The sequence below is a fragment of the Macaca mulatta genome, chromosome 15, assembly GCF_049350105.2.
Source record: "Macaca mulatta isolate MMU2019108-1 chromosome 15, T2T-MMU8v2.0, whole genome shotgun sequence".
Lineage (NCBI taxonomy): Eukaryota > Metazoa > Chordata > Mammalia > Primates > Cercopithecidae > Macaca > Macaca mulatta.
In genome coordinates, this window is record NC_133420.1 from 108,369,944 (window position 1) to 108,392,103 (window position 22,160).

The 22,160-nt window shown below is 36.1% G+C and overlaps 1 protein-coding gene across 3 annotated transcripts in view; it reads left to right on the forward strand.

Annotated features, from left to right (window-relative positions):
* The window catches only part of VPS13A (vacuolar protein sorting 13 homolog A), a 243,130-nt gene that overhangs the window by 214,884 nt on the left and 6,086 nt on the right, over positions 1–22,160 (forward strand). The window contains exons 69-71 of one of the 3 annotated variants that reach the window (XR_013404898.1): positions 2,065–2,160; positions 14,530–14,615; positions 17,477–17,530. Coding sequence is in view for 2 of the 3 variants with exons in the window: in XM_015117938.3 (XP_014973424.3) it covers positions 14,530–14,615; positions 17,477–17,600; positions 19,111–19,241 (341 nt within the window). In the remaining variant the exon portion in view is untranslated. Of the gene's footprint in view, positions 1–2,064; positions 2,161–14,529; positions 14,616–17,476; positions 17,601–19,110; positions 19,242–22,160 lie in introns of those variants that run through there. The other 2 variants (XM_015117939.3, XM_015117938.3) reach the window with 2 other exon arrangements.

Genomic DNA, 22,160 nt, shown 5'->3' on the forward strand with positions numbered 1-22,160 from the left:
AAATATCAATTTTAAAACACACGTTTAACAATGTTATAAAACTGGCTTTTGATGAATCTTCTTCATTGCTTACACATGTTTTAAGCAATGAAATTGTAAAGATTTCTACTGAATTGCATTATGCCATTCTTCTGGATCTTAGAGATCCTCAAATATATGACCACTGAAAATATTATAGGCATTATTTTTGTTTTTTAAAAACATAACCAGGATAGTCAGAGATTTAGCTAAGTATATTCAATTTATCTTAATTGAGCATGTTATATTTTTCTTCTATAAATTATCATTTATCAGTAATCTGTTAACTACATTATGTCTACAAAGGTTTTCTGAGTATATTCAATAAAACTTGGCATTTCTATGAATTAAAAATTTTACAGACCTGCATTTCCATGGAAAAAGCTAAAAACTTCCTGTGAATCCATTTGCTGACATTGATTCTCAGTTGACTTTAGTATTTTATAAAGATAGGAAATTTTTCAACATTAGTTATTTTCTACATTAAGTAGATTATTTTATTCATTAAAGTATGCTCATAGAGAAAAGCAGGAAACTATAGAAAAGAAAAAAAATATCCTTTCTCCTCACCATTTATGGTATATTTCCTTTTTAAATTTTTTATTCACCTGGTTATGACCCAAAAGTATACATTGCTATTTTATGTTTTACTACATATTTTTTTTTTATAATTTATTTATTATTATTATACTTTAAGTTGTAGGGTACATGTGCATAACGTGCAGGTTTGTTACATAGTATACTTGTGCCATGTTGCTGTGCTGCACCCATCAACTCGTCATTTACATCAGGTATAACTCCCAATGCAATCCCTCCCCCCTCCCCCCTCCCCATGATAGGCCCCGGTGTGTGATGTTCCCCTTCCTGAGTCCGAGTGATCTCATTGTTCAGTTCCCACCTATGAGTGAGAACATGCGGTGTTTGGTTTTCTGTTCTTGTGATAGTTTGCTAAGAATGATGGATTCCAGCTGCATCCAAGTCCCTACAAAGGACTCAAACTCATCCTTTTTTATGGCTGCATAGTATTCCATGGTGTATATGTGCCACATTTTCTTAATCCAATCTGTCACTGATGGACATTTGGGTTGATTCCAAGTCTTTGCTATTGTGAATAGTGCTGCAATAAACACACAATTATAAATTATGCTGCTATAAAGACACATGCACACGTATGTTTATTACTACATATTTTTATAAGCAGCAGCATTCACTTCTAAAGATTAAAAAAAGCATACCGCTCCTAGAAATATCCCCAGTTGGAAACCTAGTCTTTATTTATGGAGCACGTAAAGACCTAGCAGAACTCTTTTTTTTTTTTTTTTGGAGACAAGAGTTTCACTCTGTTCCCCATGCTGGAGTGCAGTGGCTTGAATAAGTTCGCTGTATCCTCAAACTCTGGACCCAAGTAGTCCTCCTGCTTCACCCTCCCAAGTAGCTGGGACTACAGGCATGCACCACGATGCCAGGCTAATTTTTAAAAATGTTTTGTAGAGACAGGATCTTGCTATCTGGCCCGGGCTGGCCTTGAACTCCTGAGCTCAAGCGATCCTACCACTTCAGCCTCCCAAAGTGTTGGGATTTCAGACGTGATCCATTGCTCTGGGTTTTTTGTTTGTATACCTAATGTAGAAGCTTTTTTCTTTTTCGTTAAACATTTCTACCTTTTGACTCTATACTTTTTAAAAAATGTTTCTTCCCTTTAAATAAATCTTTTAAAATGTGTATGCCTGGGTATGTGTGTGTATAAAATTCCTGTGTCCTTCATTGTGTCTGAATGTTGACAGCTGAGTTGTCCTGTGGGTGTAGTATAGTGTGTTCTTAAACATTTCAGGTATTTTTGAATTTATCTATGTTGTCTTTGAATCCTTTACAGAAATACTATAACTGCCATCATGGAAGTTGTTACAGAAGGGAGGCTGTTTTTGTGTCTTGTTTATTTCTTTTCTTTCAGAAATTACAGATGTTTATAATTAGCTTCAAACACTGCCTTAATAGCAATTGGAAGATAACTGCCTTCAGCCGACGTGGTCTTTCCTTTTACTTCAGGAGGAGAATGACTACTAATCTGGAAGGAAGGGCTTACTATAGCAGGCAGATCACCAGAGTAGTGCCGACACTTCCTGGCTTCATCTGAAAATTTGAGTAAGTGGACAAGAACTAGGAGACAAAGGCTATTGGACTTCACTCTTCATTTTATAGCTCTTCCTCTCCAGAAGGATACTTCTGAATGGGATGAGAACACTGAAGAGAGCCAAATTGTGTTATTCAGGCAAATTAGAATTCTTAGCATCTCAAATAAAGCAGATTCCATGGAAAAGATTTCCATGGATTTTTGGATACAGTTATCATATCTTACTAGTTTAGCAGGAATCTCTTGGAGAGACTTTGTCACATTATTTTCAAAGGCCTAAATATTGAACATTTAATAGTGTGTACCACTATATTTTGGACCAGTAGAGTCCAAAATAGAGTAACGAACCCCACTTAGAACCTTCCAGTGTTATATAAAAATAATTTTTGAATAAGATTTTGAAATAAATTATGTCTTCCTCTGGTGGCGATGATTCCACTTCGTGGAGGTTCAGGTTTTTTCTTTCATCTCAAGTGTAAAATTTATTCATTTCCCACCGCCCCCAACACCCCACCCCCGGCCTGTCCCTCTCTTTCTGTTGTTGTTATTTGTTGTTGAGACAAGGTCTCACTCTTGCCCAAGCTGGAGTGCAGTGGTGCAATCATAGCTCACTGCAGCCTTAAACACCTAGGCTCAAGTGATCCTCTCACCTCAGCCTCCCAAGTAGCTAGGTTTATAGACACGAGCCACTGCACCTGGCCTAATTCTCTTTTTTTAATTCAGGAACTTAAGTGAGATGAGTTTGATTTCTAGATCTTTCAGTTTGTCATCATTGCATCCCTTAAATTTGTAAATAAGAAAGGATAAATGCTACTGTAATAGAAAATTCAATACATTATAACATTAAAAGAAATCCTCAAATGTTAAGCCCAGGTAGGTTCAATTTGAGTCTTACATCTTTTTAACCAAAGATCTGTCAATACAGCTAAAAGTGCACTAAGTATTAGCCAGAAGGTCTGCAGCCTTAATTAAGCTACAGTTGCTAAATTCTGATACAGGACTCAACTCATGATTTCTCTACTGATGTGATAGAGCTCTACCTAGTAACTTCCCCTAGTTACCTTGGATAGACACAAAGATTCTCAGCATAAGGTGAGTTTGGTAAAGCTCATTCAGAAATATTTGTGTGTGTGTACATGGGTGCTGTAACAACATTGTTAGAAAACTAGTATACGTTATGAAGAGTCTATTTTTTATTGGCCAAATGTTCTGTGAAAGGATACATTCACTTGCCAAATGAAACAGTTACGCAAAATCAAATTAGAGGCCTCTTCGCTCATCTGAAAACAAAATTTAATGTCATCTATTAAAGGAAGCACCGTGTTTTTTGGTGTTCTGTTTGTTTTTGTCGGTTAAGAATCTTTTGTTTTAAATTCAAATGAAATTGATATCCTAGTCACTTCTAATGATGACTCTAATGAATTGTAATGGTAATTTTTCGGTGAAAATTTATCACTGTAAAGAACCCTATGGAAGCACTGTAAAGAAATATACATTTAGACATTTCTGTGATACTTCAAGTCTAAAGTAGTTTGAGTTAGAGATCTTATGAAGATGCAGTGTTGGAATACAAATGTGGGAGACTGAACATTTCATGTAAAGTTAATCTTTCTGGAATAAGTTGCCAAAAGAATAAAATGCATGGTCATATATATATATCTATATTCATATAGATATATATGTATTTGAATTTTTGCTGGCTTTATTTGGTAGCATAGTTTATATGAATACAAAGAAAAGATTTAATGCCATGTATTCATTTCTTCTACAAGTCTTTGTTATACTTCTGTTTATTATGTATTCAGACACTCTTGTAGATAGTAGAGTTATAGCCCTGAAGAGAGTATTGAAGGTTCTTGCTCATCTCTCATGAGCTTATAATTGTAGTGAGCTTTATGGGGCATAAAACACATGCCACGTTAGAGGCCAACCCTGTAATGTCAGATCTTCACAGTCTCGTTCCTGTTTGTTGTGCAGCTGCTATATGCAAGGCTCTGAAGAACATTAGGAATCAAAGACACCTAAGATATGACCCATCTTCCACAGAGATAATGATCCCTAGGTATTACATGAACTAGAAGCATTGCAAGAGACATGATACAGTTTGTGAGATATCTAAATCCATATACCAATGAACTGTTAAAATGAGATCCCACTGAGTCTACTGGAATATATATAGTTCTTCTGTGCTAATTCATTTTGTTAATAAAATTTTTTTTGAGATATAGCAATACCCTGTGGCTAAGGGCCTGGATTCTGGAGCCAAGTAAACCTGAGTTCAATTGTAGCCTTTTTCTTTTACTAGAGTTATTATTTTTTATTATGCTTATCTGACCTCAGTTTCCAGGTTGTAAAATAGAGATAATTGTAGTGCCTATCTTGGTGGTGGTGCTGGGGTTAGAACAAATGAGGTAATGTATATACAGTCATAGCTCAGAGATATTGCAAGTTCAGTTCCAGACCGCCAGAATAAAGCAAATACGGCAACAAAGCAAGTCACTTGAATATATTTGTTCTCCAGTGCATATAAAAATTGTTTACAATGTAGGCTATTATGTATGCAATAACATTATGTGGTTAAATATATATATATATATATATACACCTTAATTTAAAAATACATAATTGCTAAAAAAAAAAAAAAAAAAATCCTGATGATCATCTGTAGCATTCAGTGAGTCCATCTTTTTGCATGCCTGATGTTGATGGTTGCTGACTGATTAGGATAGGGATTCCTGAAGGTCGGGGTAGCTGTGGTAATATCTTAAGATGAAGTTTGCCACATTGATTGGCTCTTCCTTTCATGAAAGATTTATCTGTAGTATTTGATGCTGTTTGATAGCATTTTACCCACAATAGAACTTCTTTCAAAATTGGAGTCAGTCCTCTCAAACCCTACTGCTGCTTTATCAGTTATTTTTACGGAATAATCTAAATCCTTTGTTGTCATTTAAACAATCATAGAATCTTCCCCGAGAATAGATTCCATCTCAAGAAACCATTTTCTTTGCTCATCCATAAGAAGCAGTTTCTCATTTGTTCAAGTTTTATCATGAGATTGTAACAATTCAGTTACCTCTTCATGCTGCACTTCTAATCCCCTTGCTATTTGCACCATATCTGCAATTACTTCCTCCACTGAAGTCTTGAACCCTCAAAGTCATCCATGATGGCTGGAATCCACTTTTTCCAAACTCCTGTTACTATTGACATTTTGACCTTGTTTTGTGAATTACAGATGTTTTTAATGGCACCTAGAATAGTGAATCCTTTCCATAAGTTTTCAATATACTTTGACCAGATCCATCAGAAGAATCACTCCCCGTGGCAGCTATAGCCTTACAAAATGTATTTCTTAAATACTAAGGCTTGGAAGTTGAAATTACTCTTTGATCCATGGGGGCTGTGGAATGGATGGTTGTGTTAGCAGGCATGAAAATGACATTAATCTTGTATATCTTCATCAGAGCTCTTGAGTGACAAGGTGCATAGTCAATGAGCTGTAATACTTTTTTGAGTGATAGCTCTCAACAGTGGGCTTAAAATATTCAGTAAATCATGCTGTAAACAAATGTGCTGTCATCTGGGCTTTGTTGTTGCATTTATACAGCATAGGCAGAATAGCTCTAGTGTAATTCTTAAGGACCCTAGGATTTTTTTCTTTTTTTTCTTTTTCTCTTTTTCTTTTTCTTTTGAGACAGAGTCTTGCTTTGTCGCCCAGGTGGAGTGCAATAGTGCAATCTCGGCTCACTGCAACCTCCACCTCCTGGGTTCAAGCAGTTCTCCTGTCTGGGCCTCCTGAGTAGCTGGGATTACAGGCGCCTGCCACCACACAGGCTTTAGTAGAGATGGGGTTTCACCATGTTGGCCAGCCTGGTGACAATCTCCAGACCTCAGGTGATCCACCCACCTCGGCCTCCCAAAGTGCTAGGATTACAGGCATGAGCCACCACACCCGGCACTTTATTTATTTATTTATTTATTTATTTATTTGATAGAGTCTTGCTCTGTCTCCCAGGCGGGAGTGCAGTGATACGGTCTTGGCTCACTGCAGCCTCAAACTCCCAGGCTTAGTTGATCCTCACACCTCAGCCTCTTGAGTAGCTGAGACTACAGGCATGTGCCACCACAACTGGCTAATTTTTTAAAAATTTTTTTGTAGAGATGGGGTTTCACCATGTTGCCCAAGCTAGTCCTGAACTCTTATGCTCAAGTGATCCACCCGCCATGGCCTCCCAAAGTGCTGGAATTACACACGTGAGCCACCTCACCTGGCCAGGGCCCTAGGATTTTTGGAATGGAACATTGGCTTCAACTTAAAGTCACCAACTGCACCAGGCATGGTAGCACCCACCTGTTGTCCCAGCTATTTGGGAGGCTGAGGCAAGAGGATCCCTTGAGCCCAGAAGTTCGAGTCCAGGTTGGGCAACATAGCAAGACCATGTCTCTAAAGAAAATGAAGTCACCAGCTTCACTAGCCCCTAAAAAGAGAATCCAACTGTCCTTTGAAGCTTTAAAGCCAGGCATTGACCTCTCTAGCTATGAAAAGTCCTGGATAGCATCTTTCAATAGAAGTCTGTCTCATCTATGTTGAAAATCTGTAGTTTAGTGAAGCCACTGTCGTCAGTAATCTTAACTAGATCTTCTGGATAACCTGCTGCAGCTACTCCATCAGCACTTGCTGCTTCACCTTGTGCTTTTTGTGTTACGTAGATGAATTCTTTCCTTAAACCTCATGAACCAACCTCTGCTAGCTTTAACTTTTCTTCTGCAGTTTCCTCACCTCTCTCAGCCTTCATATAATTGAAGAGAGTTAGGGCCTTGCTCTGGATTAGGCTTTGGCTTGAAGAAATGTTGTGGCTGGTTTATCTTCTATCCAGACCACTAAAACTTTCTCCATATCAGCAGTCAGGCTGTTTTGCTTTCTTATAATTCTTGTGTTCACTGGAGTAACACTTTCATAATACTTCCCTTCAAGAACTTTCCCTTTGCATTCAAAATTGGCTGTTTGGTACAAGAGGTACTACCTTTCAGCCTAACTCAGCTTTTGACATGCCTTTCTCACTAAGCTTGGTCGTTTCTAGCTTTTGATTTAAAGTGATGGACATGTAACTCTTCATTTCACTTGAACACCTAAGGGTCATTGTAGGGCTGTTAATTGGCCTAATTTCAATATTGTTACTCAGGTAATAGACTCAAGGAGAGGGAGAGGATTTGGGAAACGTCCAGTCGGTGGGGCAGTCAGAACACACACATTTATAGATTAAGTTCACTATGGGTGTAGTTTATGGCACCTCAAAAAGGACTATAAAATAGGAGTATCAAAGATCAGTGATCACAGATCACCATAACAGATACAATCATGATAAAAAAGTTTGAAATATTGTAAGAATTACCAAAATGTGACATAGAGACAAGAAATGAGTACATGCTGCTGGACAAATGGTGCCTGTAGACTTGCTTGATGCAGAGCTTCCATAAACCTTCAATTTGTAAAAAATACAATATCTGGGAAATACAATAAAGTGGAGTATAATAAAATTAGATATGCCAGTAATTATTAGCATGGTGCCTAATAATAACTCATTATATTTTTATTATTCCAGATGAATACCAGTTTATGCAAGTTCTTAGTCATCATTATATAAATTCCTCATTTTTCTCCTCTTTGCCAAGATAAAAGAATCTATTCTATTTAAGAGTAGATTTTAAGAACTTAAAAGAATAGATTTTAAGAATTTAAAAGAAGAGATTTTAAGAATTTTAAAAAGAGTATTTTTTTCCTTTCAAGGTTAATTGAGTAGTTAAAATACCATGACAGTTTTCCACATACTAATTGGCAAGCAGTTGAAACAGTAAAACCTCAGTGATTTGAACTGCTCTGAATTATACAGTATTTTAAAAGATATGTTACTGCTGCTTCCAGGGATATATAATATGGTGGACCCATAAATGTTGATCCAGTAGAGGTTCTGCTGAACTGCTTTAGTGAGACTTTTGTTACTGTGCACCTACATTACCCTTGATGCACACACTCTGGCCCTTCTCCTAGAATATATTAAGTATGTTAATTGATGGTCTGCTGTTGTCAGTACACATAACTATTTCGTGAGCATAGTTGTTTTCCTTCTCCAGGCTTTTGGTGGTACTAGTTGATGACAACAATTCATATCTCTTAAGATATAGTAGTTTCTTTCAGTTGATTTTATGTCAAAGGTTATGCTCAGCTTTCCTGCCCTGTCTAAGCTTTCAGTATAGTCTATACATATGGTTTTGCTAACAGTCAAGATAGCATATTAGCATGAGAGAAGATGAAGGTATGAGGGATAAAGTAAGTACTGGTTGCTCTTCAGATTTGACGATATAATCAATAAGATTTTATTTTCTGAAAACCAACTTACCTCACAAGGTAAGCTACGTGTCAGTTCTTTATTCTTGTTTATATTTATTCTCATTCAAGGATATGAAATCATTAAGTTTTGATGTCATAAATTTCTACCATATTTGATTATGAAGCTCGCTTGAATACCTTCTTTTTCCTGGCCATGGCACTTAAGTCTGAGGTTTGAAGTGAATTAGTAAAACCTTCTTTATCCCTAAACATTCATCATATAACTCTAAGGAAGTTATACTTATTGACTGAGTTTTCTCTAAAGATAAGATTGTTTTGAACAATTTGTCTATTTACTTCTTAGTTTTAAAATGGCAGTATTTACCATTTTAAGTAGAATCTATTCATAAATGCTTCCTCTTTCCCACTCCTCTCCTGAACCCTCAAATTAACCAATCTATAAGGCCATTTATTTGTTATCTAGTATATTTTCTTGCTAGGTAGTATTCATTTTTATCTTTCATCTGAATGAATTTCATGTTTTTTTGTTTTTTATTTTTTGTTTTTCTGATGGAGTCTTGCTCTGTTGCCCAGGCTGGAGTGCAATGGTGCGATCTCAGCTCACTGCAACCTCTGCCTCCCAGGTTCAAATGATTCTCCCTGCCTCAGCCTCCCAAGTAGCTGGGATTACAGGCACCTGCCACCACACCCAGCTAATTTTTTGTATTTTTAGTGGAGACGGGGTCTCACCATGTTGGCCAGGCTGGTCTCAAACTCTTGGCCTCAGGGGATCTGCCTGCCTCAGCCTCCCAAAGTGCTGGGATTACAGGCGTGAGCCACCATGGCCGGCCGAATATCATGTTTTTAATCCCCCCATTTTTGCTATGTATTTTTAAAACTCTCATTCATACCTATTTGCAACACTTGTCTTCCAAATGAGTCAGATGTTGATTAGATTTGGGTTTTTTATTTTGCTGAACAACATGTTCTTGTCCTTTAACAAATTTTCTTAAATATATTTCCCATTAATGATTAACACATTCTTTGGGGCTTAAGGCCTTTTATTTTAGTGATTTATTCCTATTTTTAATCTTTTCATATTTTGCATTTCTCAGAAGTATTTTGTTAAGGGATTCTGTTTCTTCCTAACATTTGGATGATTTGAGAGTGTTAGAAATGTCTCTGTTACCATGGCTCTGTCCTTCAAGTTCCACTTTTTTTATGTTTCCAAATGTATCATTAATTTGGTTTGAATTTATGTATGTCTAATAAAGTATGGTTTATGTACTCATCTTTTCTAAATGCAAAAGGACATGTTTACCAGTAAACATATTTTTTAATTATTACCTATAGATTCTGACAATTGTATATAATGAATGCAGTTTCCATTGTGTTTTTGTTTATTTCTTTCAGTAATTCTTAAACGATGATAGGTAATTTGTATATATACTTCCTAATGAATAAGGCAAAAAAAGTTTTTCCTTTCACATTTAAGCGTATAAATGAGGCTAACATGTCTAAAGTACTGGCATTGTTAATTCCTTCATATTTCAGCCAAATCTTCGTCTTTATGTAAAGGCCCTACATGATAATTCCTAAACCCTGATTTTGCTAATTCTTCCTTTATTTTAAAGTCTATCAAATTATTTTAGTAGAACCATGTATACCTAGCATCTGTTTGGGATGGAGGAAGATAGGATTTTTGATACTAAATTATTTGAATACTGTCGACCTGTAAAAAATTAGCAGCCTACCTCGGCAACTATCAGTATCCAGGATATCAGAGATATTTTTTGAGGTACCATGAGGAAAGTATGACTGATACCATAAGGAGGAAACATCATGATATGTTTGGTATAGTGAAATGCACTGGAATTAGAAGTGAAGAATCCAGTTTTCTGAGCCCAGTTTTGCACCTTTGCCAAGCAAGTCACTTAGATGTCCTCTTACCTAATTACACAAGATGGTGAAAATTTAGATTTAGAAGATTCATTAGACACTTCCTGATCCTCAGTTTCTTTGTGTGTAAAAGGAAGAGATTGGTTTGGATGAACAATAGGAGTTTTTCAGGTCTAAAATTCTGGGGTTTTTTCCCTAAAAAAAATGATGTTTTGAGAAGTCTAAAGCTTAATATATAATGCATTTATAAAGTCAGGCAGGAATTTGTGACTACAATGTGACATTTGTAGACTTTTTGCAGTGTGATGTTCTCTCCCATAACTTCTGTGGATTCAGTTTCAAAGTTGTGGATCCTGTTTATAATGTTCTCATTCCGTATTCTCATGTTTATAATGAACACTGAGCAGCAAGATTTTGCCGTGTGATGAGTTATCTTTGACATTTATTCAACTACAGTCACTCTAATAACAAAGGATACAGTTGATTACGTTTCAAAGCAGACTACTATGACCGTAAAGCTCATTCATCTTTCAAGTGTTACATTTAAGGTTTTGGATGGAAAGCATTATATGAATTACTTTCTTTGGATTTTCTTTATTTCTTACTTATACCAGATGCTGTTGTGACTATCGAAACTGGTTTAACTGCTTATATGCACAGATTAGATTTGATTTAAGTTGGGTCTGAAAAGTAGAAAGTGATGAGAGGTAGGCTTAATTACAATGCCCAAACTTAGCATAATATGGAAATAAAAGTTAGGTTCTTGGAATAAACCATAGCTTTTAAATTATTTGAAGGTTAGGATCTATTAATGGTGCATGTAGGCTCTTGAATTCTATTAGCTGTGGTATTCTTGAGGAGGTCAACATTTGTATTCTTGATTTTTAAACTTGGCCACATGGAACAAAAGAAAATGAATCTTTGTAAGCCAGTTTCTTTTCAGATATCAAAAAACTGAAACAATAAAAGAATGTAAAAATTTTAAAAAAAAAGCTTAACTTCTACCTCCACCATTATGCTTCAAAAGCCCAGAGATCATTGCTGTTAATAGATTGATGTATACCTTCTAGAAGTTTCTTATATATGTACAAGTATATGTACATGTATGCATTTCTACTTTTCATTCTATACATTCTCTTTTGTAGTATAATTTTATTTACTATATATCTTATACATCTATGTCAGTATGCACAGGTCTTCATTTCTCTTTTTTATGACTTCATAATGCCCCATTGTATGGCTGTACATGAATTTAACTAATACCCTATTAATGAATATTTAGATTTTGTACTTTTAATACAATATTGCTGTGAATATTTTTATATGTCTATTTTGGCATACTTTTGCCTAAGATAAATTCTAGCAGTGGAATTGCTAACTCAGATGGTATGTTTAATTGATTTGCATTTTCCTGATTTTGAGTTATAGTGAATATTTTCTCATGTTTATCAGTCAGATATTGTTTGTTTTTTGCTGAACTACCTGTTCATATTCTTCACACATTTTTCTACTGCTTTACTCATTTTCTGTCGGTTTCTTCAAATTGCTAGAATTGTCTATTTTGAAATTGACTCACTCTCTCTGTATTGACAAATATTTTCCTAAATTGTCCTTTGAGTTTTGTGTTATTTTACTTAATTACTGTTTATTTGCTTATCATTTTGCCATTCAGTAGTGGTTAAGTTCTATGTACTTAACAATTTTTTATGTTGTGTTTTATGGACTTTGCTATATTTTGGCCTTTCCCACTTCAAGATTTTTAAAATATTATTTTTTCTAGTACTTTTATAGTTGTTTTGTATACTTAAATCATTGATCCATGTAGAATTGATTGGGTATATAGAGAGAAGGATACAGCTTTAGCCAATGAGTTACTTAAAACACCATTTATTTGATAATGCATGTATTTACCCACTGATTTGAAGTGCTGTCTTGATTTAATAAATTTCTGTAATTGGATAGGATTTTATAATGTCCTATATGCATATGGTCAGTTTCTGCCATCTGTATTTTTTCCTTTGATATGTCTGCATATACTTTACCAGCACCAAACTGTTTCACTACTGCAGCTTTATAAATTGCGTTAATGTCTGCTAGAGTAGCTCTTCTCATTCTTCTTTCATAATTTACTGGATATTACCGCATATTTTTCCTAGATAAGTTTTAGTATAATTTTGACAAATCACATTTTACCTCCTACCCCGTGCTCCAAAAACCACCATCTTGGGATCACATGAAGTGTGTGTGTGTGTGTGTGTGTGTGTGTGTGTGTGTATGTGCGAGAAAATTAGGAGTCAATAACATCTTTATTATGATAATTTTTTATGTCCAAGAATAAGATATGGATTTCCATTTTCAAAATTTCTTTTACTCCCCTGAATACAGTGGTATGGCTTTTATCACCTGTATTCTGCACATTATTTACTAAACTTATGGGTAAATATTTATCTTTTTTATTACCCTTGTAAACAGGATTTGTTTCTCTTCCATTTCCAAATTGATTACTGGGTTTTGTGTGCTTGGCTTTTCCAAATGTACTGTCATTCACAAATAATTTCTACTCATGATGCTTCTTCCTCTTAATAATTTATATTGCTTAAAACATAGTTCATTTCATCTAAGTTTTCAAAATTACTTGCATAATTTATAAATTATCTAATACAGTAGTCCTATCATATCCACAATTGCTTTCTGCAGTTTCAGTTACCCTTGGCCAACCATGGTTTGAAAATATTAAATGGAAAATTTCAGAAATAAACCTTCACATACCTTTTATTACAGTATAATTGTTCTATTTTATTATTGGTTATTAGTCTCTTACTGTGCCTAATTTATAAATTAAACTTTATCATAGGTATGTATATAGGAGAAACCATAGAATATATGTAGGGCTCAGTGCTGTCTGTGGTTTCAGGTACCCACTGGAGGTCTAGGAACATATCCCCCTGCAGATAAGAGGGAACAACTGTAATTCATGTTAATTGTTTTCTGAATCTGTATTTATGTCCCTTTTTCATTTGTAATACAAAGTATTTGTGTTTATTTGCCCTACCTACTACAGTAAATAGTAAAGATATTCTTTTCCTCAATATTTTATAATCACTGAATTTAGAAACTTCTTCCATGCAATTAATCTGTATGACTCATCCTATTTTAGTTTTTTTTTTTTTAAACTTCTTTCTCAGATAAAAATGAAAATACCAACTTTTTATACCAAGATCATCATGAAGTTACTTCTTAGCTTTCTTCTAAGCTAAATCACTTTAGTTTTTTGGTACAGCTTCAAGGAACACAATTTTCTAAAACCTTTATATCCTCTCTTGGATTTCTTCATGGTTTTTCACATTTTGGCTAAATTCATAACATGCCTCTTCTTGAGGGATCTTAGTCATAATTACATTGCTTGCCTTGCCTGTAAAAATAGTAGGCTAGCCTGCTATATACTTTAAATAGCTAAAGTAACTCCATCCTCAGAGCAAATATTACTGAAAACAGAATTTAAAATGATAACTCTGTTTTCTTCATATGGTTATATTTACATTTTTGAAGCAAACAATTGTTAATAAACAGTGTCATGGATAGACAGTGTTTCAACAGTCTTGAAAATAAAGATTGTTTCAAAGGCTAAGTAAGCCTTGGGGTCCCTGTTTGTCTAGAAACTCTCTGCTCTTTATTTTTTAACGAGTTGTGAGATGGACAAAGAAAATCATGTTTGTAAGATATATACGGAATGTCTAGGGCAAGGCAGAAGCTAATAAGTAATTTATGTGATGCATATGTTTATATATGTGTTAGTATTTACATGTGTTTTTGTACAAATATTAAATACTAATATATTTTCCAATATAAAGTCACTGTAATAGTTAAATACCTCATTAGATTGAATTTAAACTTTGTAAGATAACATCAGCTTCTAAAAGTCTAGCAGTAAAGGTTGGCATTGCTGCAACCGAGTAATCTTAAATAAAGTAGTGCAAGTCGATGCTTTTAAAAAGGAAACAGCAGTGATTTTACAAATAATGAAATCCATTTTCTGTATGTCCATGGTTTGCCCCATTGAGAAATGGTTCTTAGAGGACTATAAGACATTGTTTGCATTACAGTAGGAATATTACCAATTTTCTCATTGTCTCTCACTTTTTTCTTTTAGGTCATGGAAAATGGAAGATTTGCAAAATACAAATATTTTACCCACGTCATGATCAATAAGACAGATATGCTAATGATAACCAGACGGTAACTTCCTTTCTTTCTCTTATGTAATTTGATAAGGGGTTAACTGGCAGCCACTCATGCGGTGAAGATCTGTTATTCATCTTTTGTTCCATATAGCCACAATGATTCTTGGGTCCTCTCGCTCCACAAGCCTAACTCCCTAAACGTTACATAAATGTCCTGCATAGCTTTGTGCATGCATACAGATAAACACAATCATGCACAGACACAAATATTTTCGTATTTCTTTCAGCCAATTTAAACGGATGCAGAAATTCCATAAAACTGTCCTCTTAAAAGTAAGCTTTCTTCTCGCTGAAAAAGTGTACAATTTTAGGTTATCCCAGAAGTCAGCAGTCCTCTGATAGTATCTGTTTGTTAGAATACATATAGATTAACTTAAGTGGATATACTGGTAGAAGCAGATAAAATTTTAGATGGATACTACAGCGACTTCTTCAAATAGACAGTGGAGGGGTACATGCAAAAATACACAGTGGCATAGCCTCAGGGGGCAAGTGTACAGGAGTCATTGTTAAACTAGGGAAGGAATGAGCAAGTGCATTAGTAAGATGGCAGTCTCTGGGTGGTGGAGAGTGAAAATACGGCCAGTGGGGAGAAGTTAGAGCTAAATAGAAATGAATTGTCAATCTATGGTTTTGTTCACTATTGAAAGGTAAAGTTATATGAACATTGTGTTGGTTCAAGGTGACTACGAAGCAGTCACTTTTAATGTTGTAATCTCAATTTCTGAATCTAAAATGTATAGCCCTATTTTAATTTTCTTATTTAAAAAGTAACACCAAGTGGAAAACTTCCACAATATTAGAAATTATACCTGTAAAAAGTAAGTCTTCATTCCACCACAGATATTAGTTCCAAGAGGCAGCCCATTTTTTACTTGTTTCGTTTGTATCCTTCTTGAAATAGTCTGTGCCTCTACAGGTAGACATACACACATATTTTAATGCAGATGAAAGTTTCTTATACATAGCATTATGTACTTAGTGTTAATTTTTCACTTGAGATCTATATTTTGAAGGTTATTACATGTCAACATATGGAGATCTTTCTTAATTTGTAAATTCCTGCCTAATATTTATTTAGGAATATGTACTAATTTACCTGTAACTTGTTTCTAGAGTTTTGTAATTGCAGACATTGCTTTGGCAATCATTTTTGCTCATAAAAATTTTCCATCATGTTTTTAGTAACTCACTTTCCCATTGACTAAAGGAAAAGTAACTAATCAGCATTAAGCAAAATCAGTTGCAAAGTTTGGTTCCAAATCTTGCAACATTTTAAAAGCTTTTTTTTCCTCAATGCCGTGGACCTCCTTTAGATGAGGCCACAGTGCCTTGACAGAGTAAGGGAAGTGAATTAGTTGTAGTTGAATAAAACATGATGGTTATACTTGGGATTCCCTTTCCAAGTTTCGGGTTTGAGGATAAAAGGATCTTTGAATGAGGACTGGGAATAGCTACTACATTGGCCAGTTGTCTGTGATTTTTCGCATGGTTGGAGATGTCCTGGAGCACCACTGGGTTTGCTCCATCAGCTCCTGTAATCCAGGATTGGTAAAGGAGGGGAACAGGGACAGAAGATGGAAGTGAGAGATATAAATCCTGGCTAGCTTTCTCCTTTTCCATCCTAGCCAGGAGCCAGATGTTTCTTTAACTCAATTTAATAGAAATCTCTGGTTGCACCTACTATTGATGTTTCAATCAGAAAGAAAAATTAAGAAGAAAAACATTTGAAGGAAGGATTAAATAGACTTCTTATAGACAGAAGGTATTTTCATTTCTTGGTTTCTTTCTTCAAAATGGGAAAACAAGAATTTATTTAAAAATTAGAATGATGCTTTTTGAAGTCTTCCTCTAAAATTGGCAGTAATGGGACTTGATTTTACTTGTGAACATCCTAAGGCCCTCAGTATGATGATTCTGTTCAACATGGTTAGAAAAGCTTCTGTCTGATGTAATTGGGAAATACATTACATGGAGCCTTAGAAATGAAAGTATTTATTCCAATGCATTAATTATATGAAAGTTTCTCCAAATACTGGCTGATAATTGGTTCTGTAAATGTATCCTGTTTCTTATGACGTGCCTTACATATTTGATTTTATAAGTGCTTCAGTTTTTCTAAATATGTTGTGCTATAAATTTCCCATTGAGCATTATGTTAGCTGCATCCCACAAATTTTATGTTGTATTTTCATTCTCATTCTGTTCAAAATATTTTCTAATTTCCTTTGAGATTCTTTGACCCCTGGATTATTTGGAAGTGTTACTTTTAAGCATTTATAAATACTATTGTTATCTTTTTGTTTTGGTTTCTAGTTTAGTTCTGTTATGATCTGAGAACACACTTTATGGTTTCAGTTCTTTTTATTTTTTATTTTTTTACTTTTTTAAAATTTTATTTTATTTTATTTTGAGGCAGAGTCTTTCTCTGTCGCCCAGGCTCGAGTGCAGTGGTGCGATGTCAGCTCACTGCAAGCTCTGCCTCCTGGATTCACACCGTTCTCCATTCTCTTGCCTCAGCCTCCCGAGTAGCTGGGACTATACAGGCTCCCACCACCATGCCCGGCTAATTTTTTTGTATTTTTGGTAGAGACAGGGTTTCACCATGTTAGCCAGGCTGGTCTCGATCTCCTGACCTTGTGATTTGCCCGCCTCAGCCTCCCAAAGTGCTGGGATTACAGGCATGAGCCTGTGCGCCCGGCCCCTCAGTTCTTTTAAATTCATTAAGAATATAGAATATAGTCTATGTTGATGAATATTGCATTTGCACTTGAGATTCATTCGTATCCTGTTGTTATCGGCTATAAGTGCCTCAATTTTAAAGCGAATTCTGTTTTTTTGTTTTTGTTTTTGCAGTGGTGTATTGTTTGTAACAAAGGGAACATTTGGACAGCTCACGTGTGAGTGGCAGTATAGCTTTGATGAGTTTACCAAAGAGCCATTCATTGTTCATGGGAGAAGATTGCGCATTGAAGCAAAGGTATGTTGAATAGATTTATTTGTTGAAAACTTGGAACTGAAAATAATGCTTTGAAATCGTCCTTTTTATTTGTACAGTGCTCTACCTCTTTTATAGATGTCACCTTCTCTTGGTATGGCTTTCCTTTAATACCTGCTATCTTACCCAGGCTTAAAGAAAAAAAAAAAAACTAGGCCAAGAAAAACTGTGCTTTCTGTGCTATTGCACTGATAATAACATTCCTGGGCCCTCGTTGTATGTTCAGTAACAGAACCCCACCTTCCCACATATGAAATAATGGGTAGTGGCTATTAGCCTGTACTCCAGTCCATATTGCTTTCCTGGCTTTTTATTTTTCCCTTTCTAACATTAATACTCTCTTATCTCTTTGATTTCTTCCCTTTCCACCTCTTCATGAGACCTCATATCTACAATTCTGCAATCATTCTGTTTTTTGAGACAGTCCCTCGCCCTGTTACCCAGGCTGGAGCGCAGTGGCGCTCTTGGCTCACTGCAACCTCCGCCTCCCAGATTCAAGTGATTCTCCTGCCTCAGCCTCCTGAGTAGCTGGGACTACAGGCATGTGCCACCATGCCAGACTAATTTTTGTATTTTTAGTACAGATAGTGTTTCACCAGGTTGGCCAGTCTGGTCTTGAATTCCTGGGTCCAAGCGATCTGCCTGCCTCAGCCTCCCAAAGTGCTGTGATTATAGACATGAGCCACTGCGCCCAGCCTTATCCTTTTTTTTTAAATTAGAAGAAGCTAATTTCTTCTAGTGTCCATATTTGCATGGATAGTTGAATTACTTATAGAACATGTTAGACTAGCATGTGTGTATATTTTTAAGCTGGATTCACTCATGATTCTATGGCCAGATAATAACTGTATAAGACAAAACTGTGTGTGGAGAGGAAAAACAGTGGCACTACTCCCCGACTTACCTCCTTCCCATCCTTTATGTCAACCCTTTATGGCTTTAGCAATTGAAATATCACCTTAAGCTTTTTAACTTAGGTTTAGTGATAATGGTTGTGTTATTAATAGAATGTAGTCTTTTTTTCTATTGGTTTTTATTCTTCTTGGTTCTTCATTCTTGTCTTTTTTAAAGTGCATGATTTGTGTGGATGAATACTTTAGGCATGCAGTAATAAAGCTTTGTGGCATTTCTTTCTTTTTTTTGAGATGGAGTCTCAGTCTGTCGCCCAGGCTGGAGTGCAGTGGCACGATATCAGCTCACTGCAAGCTCCGCCTCCTGGGTTCACGCCTTTCTCCTGCCTCAGCCTCCCGAGTAGCTGGGACTACAGCGCCTGCCACCACGCCCAGCTAATTTTTTTGTATCTTTAGTAGAGACAGGGTTTCACCGTGTTAGCCAGGATAGTCTCGATCTCCTGACTTCATGATCTGCACACCTCAACTTCCCAAAGTGCTGAGATTACAGGCGTGAGCCACCATGCCTGGCCTGTGGCATTTCTTTATGGATTTTTACAACCAGATTTTCTTTTTAATGAATTAATATATTCTGTTTATAGGAACGAGTGAAGTCTGTATTTCATGCCAGAGAGTTTGGAAAAATAATTAACTTCAAGACCCCAGAGGATGCCAGGGTAAATATAATAAATCTTTTATTTAAAAAGATAGGAGCTGCTCACTCCAAAACCATGTAAGTGCACTATTTTTTAAGGTAGATACATTTTGTTTCAGAATTTTTGTTTGTTTTGCTTTTGTGTTTTGACAGATTTTAGTATATGTAACCAGGAATATTTCCCTTTTTTTTTTTTTTTTTTTCTTTTTACTGGATTCAATTCAGCATACCCGCTTGCTTTTCAAACCAGAATATTCCATCTTACTTTAAATGCTAACTATAATTTTTTAATTAAAAAAGTCAACAAACAAAAATTATTTTTAGTGTTAATCCATCAGCTCCAGCAGGAAAGTATAACCCCACATTGTTGATTTTTCTGCTGCATAGCTACCGTGATTTTTTTAAAAATTGCCATAGCATGACACAGACCAAAAGGAGCCAAGCCTGACAGAAAATCCAAGTTTGAATACTGATTCTGTCCTTCTTGACTATAGAATCTTGGACATCCAGAGAAGGCTACTGGATTCAGTTATCTTTCCCTATCTTAGGGCTATCTTAGTAGGCTCTTCTTTTGTTTTGGTGGGGGGGGGGCTTAAATCAGTTTTTTTTTTTTTAATTATACTTTCGGTTCTAGGGTACATGTGCACAATGTGCAGGTTTGTTACATATGTATGCATGTGCCATGTGGGTGTGCTGCACCCATCAACTCGTCATTTACATCAGGTATAACTCCCAATGCCATCCCTCCTCCCTCCCCCTTCCCCCCTCCCCACAATAGGCCCCAGTGTGTGATGTTTCCCTTCCCGTGTCCAAGTGATCTCATTGTTCAATTCCCACCTATGAGTGAGAACAGGCAGTGTTTGGTTTTCTGTTCTTGCGATAGTTTGCTAAGAATGATGGTTTCCAGCTGCATCCATGTCCCTACAAAGGACACAAACTCATCCTTTTTTATGGCTGCATAGTATTCCATGGTGTATATGTGCCACATTTTCTTAATCCAGTCTGTCACTGATGGACATTTGGGTTGATTCCAAGTCTTTGCTATTGTGAATAGTGCCGCAGTAAACATACATGTGCATGTGTCTTTATAGCAGCATGATTTATAATCCTTTGGGTATATACCCAGTAATGGGATGGCTGGGTCCTATGGTATTTCTAGTTCTAGATCCTTGAGGAATTGCCATACTGTTTTCCACAATGGTTGAACTAGTTTACAATCCCACCAACAGTGTAAAAATGTTCCTGTTTCTTCACATCCTCTCCAGCATCTGTTATTTCTGACTTTTTAATGATTGCCATTCTAACTGGTGTGAGATGGTATCTCATTGTGGTTTTGATTTGCATTTCTCTGATGGCCAGTGATGATGAGCATTTCTTCGTGTGTCTGTTGGCTGTATGAATGTCTTCTTTTGAGAAATGTCTGTTCATATCCTTTGCCTACTTTTTAATGGGGTCGTTTGTTTTTTTCTTGTAAATTTGTTTGAGTTCTTTGTAGGTTCTGGATATTAGCCCTTTGTCAGATGAGTAGATTGCAAAAATTTTCTCCCATTCTGTAGGTTGCCTGTTCACTCTGATGGTAGCTTATTTTGCTGTGCAGAAGCTCTTTAGTTTAATTAGATCCCATTTGTCATTTTGGCTTTTGTTGCCGGTGCTTTTGGTGTTTTAGACATGAAGTCCTTGCCCATGCGTATGTCCTGAATGGTACTACCTAGGTTTTCTTCTAGGGTTTTTATGGTATTAGGTCTAACATTTAAGTCTCTAATCCATCTTGAATTAATTTTCGTATAAGGAGTAAGGAAAAGATCCAGCTTTAGCTTTCTACTTATGGCTAGCCAATTTTCCCAGCACCATTTATTAAATAGGGAATCCTTTCCCCATTTCTTGTTTTTGTCAGGTTTGTCAAAGATCAGATGGCTGTAGATGTGTGGTATTATTTCTGAGGGCTGTGTTCTGTTCCATTGGTCTGTATCTCTGTTTTGGTACCAGTAGCATGCTGTTTTGGCTACTGTAGCCTTGTAGTATAGTTTGAAGTCAGGTAGCGTGATGCCTCCAGCTTTGCTCTTTTGGCTTAGGATTGTCTTGGCAATGCAGGCTCTTTTTTGGTTCCATATGAACTTTAAAGCAGTTCTTTTCCAATCCTGTGAAGAAAGTCATTGGTAGGTTAATGGGGATGGCATTGAATCTATAAATTACCTTGGGCAGTATGGCCATTTTCACAATATTGATTCTTCCTATCCATGAGCATGGTATGTTCTTCCATTTGTTTGTGTCCTTTTTTATTTCACTGAGCAGTGGTTTGTAGTTCTCCTTGAAGAGGTCCTTTATATCCCTTGTAAGTTGGATTCCTAGGTATTTTATTCTCTTTGAAGCTATTGTGAATGGGAGTTCATTCATGATTTGGCTGTTTGTCTGTTACTGGTGTATAAGAATGCTTGTGATTTTTTTTTATTATTATTATACTTTAAGTTCTAGGGTACATGTGCATAACGTGCAGGTTTGTTACATATGTATACTTGTGCCATTTGGTGTGCTGCACCCATCAACTCGTCAGCACCCATGAACTCGTCATTTACGTCAGGTATAACTCCCAATGCAATCCCTCCCCCCTCCCCCCTCCCCATGATAGGCCCCGGTGTGTGATGTTCCCCTTCCCGAGTCCAAGTGATCTCATTGTTCAGTTCCCACCTATGAGTGAGAACATGCAGTGTTTGGTTTTCTGTTCTTGTGATAGTTTGCTAAGAATGATGGTTTCCAGCTGCATCCATGTCCCTACAAAGGACACGAACTCATCCTTTTTTATGGCTGCATAGTATGCCATGGTGTATATGTGCCACATTTTCTTAATCCAGTCTGTCACTGATGGACATTTGGGTTGATTCCAAGTCTTTGCTATTGTGAATAGTGCCGCAATAAACATACGTGTCCATGTGTCTTTATAGCAGCATGATTTATAATCCTTTGGGTATATACCCAGTAATGGGATGGCTGGATCATATG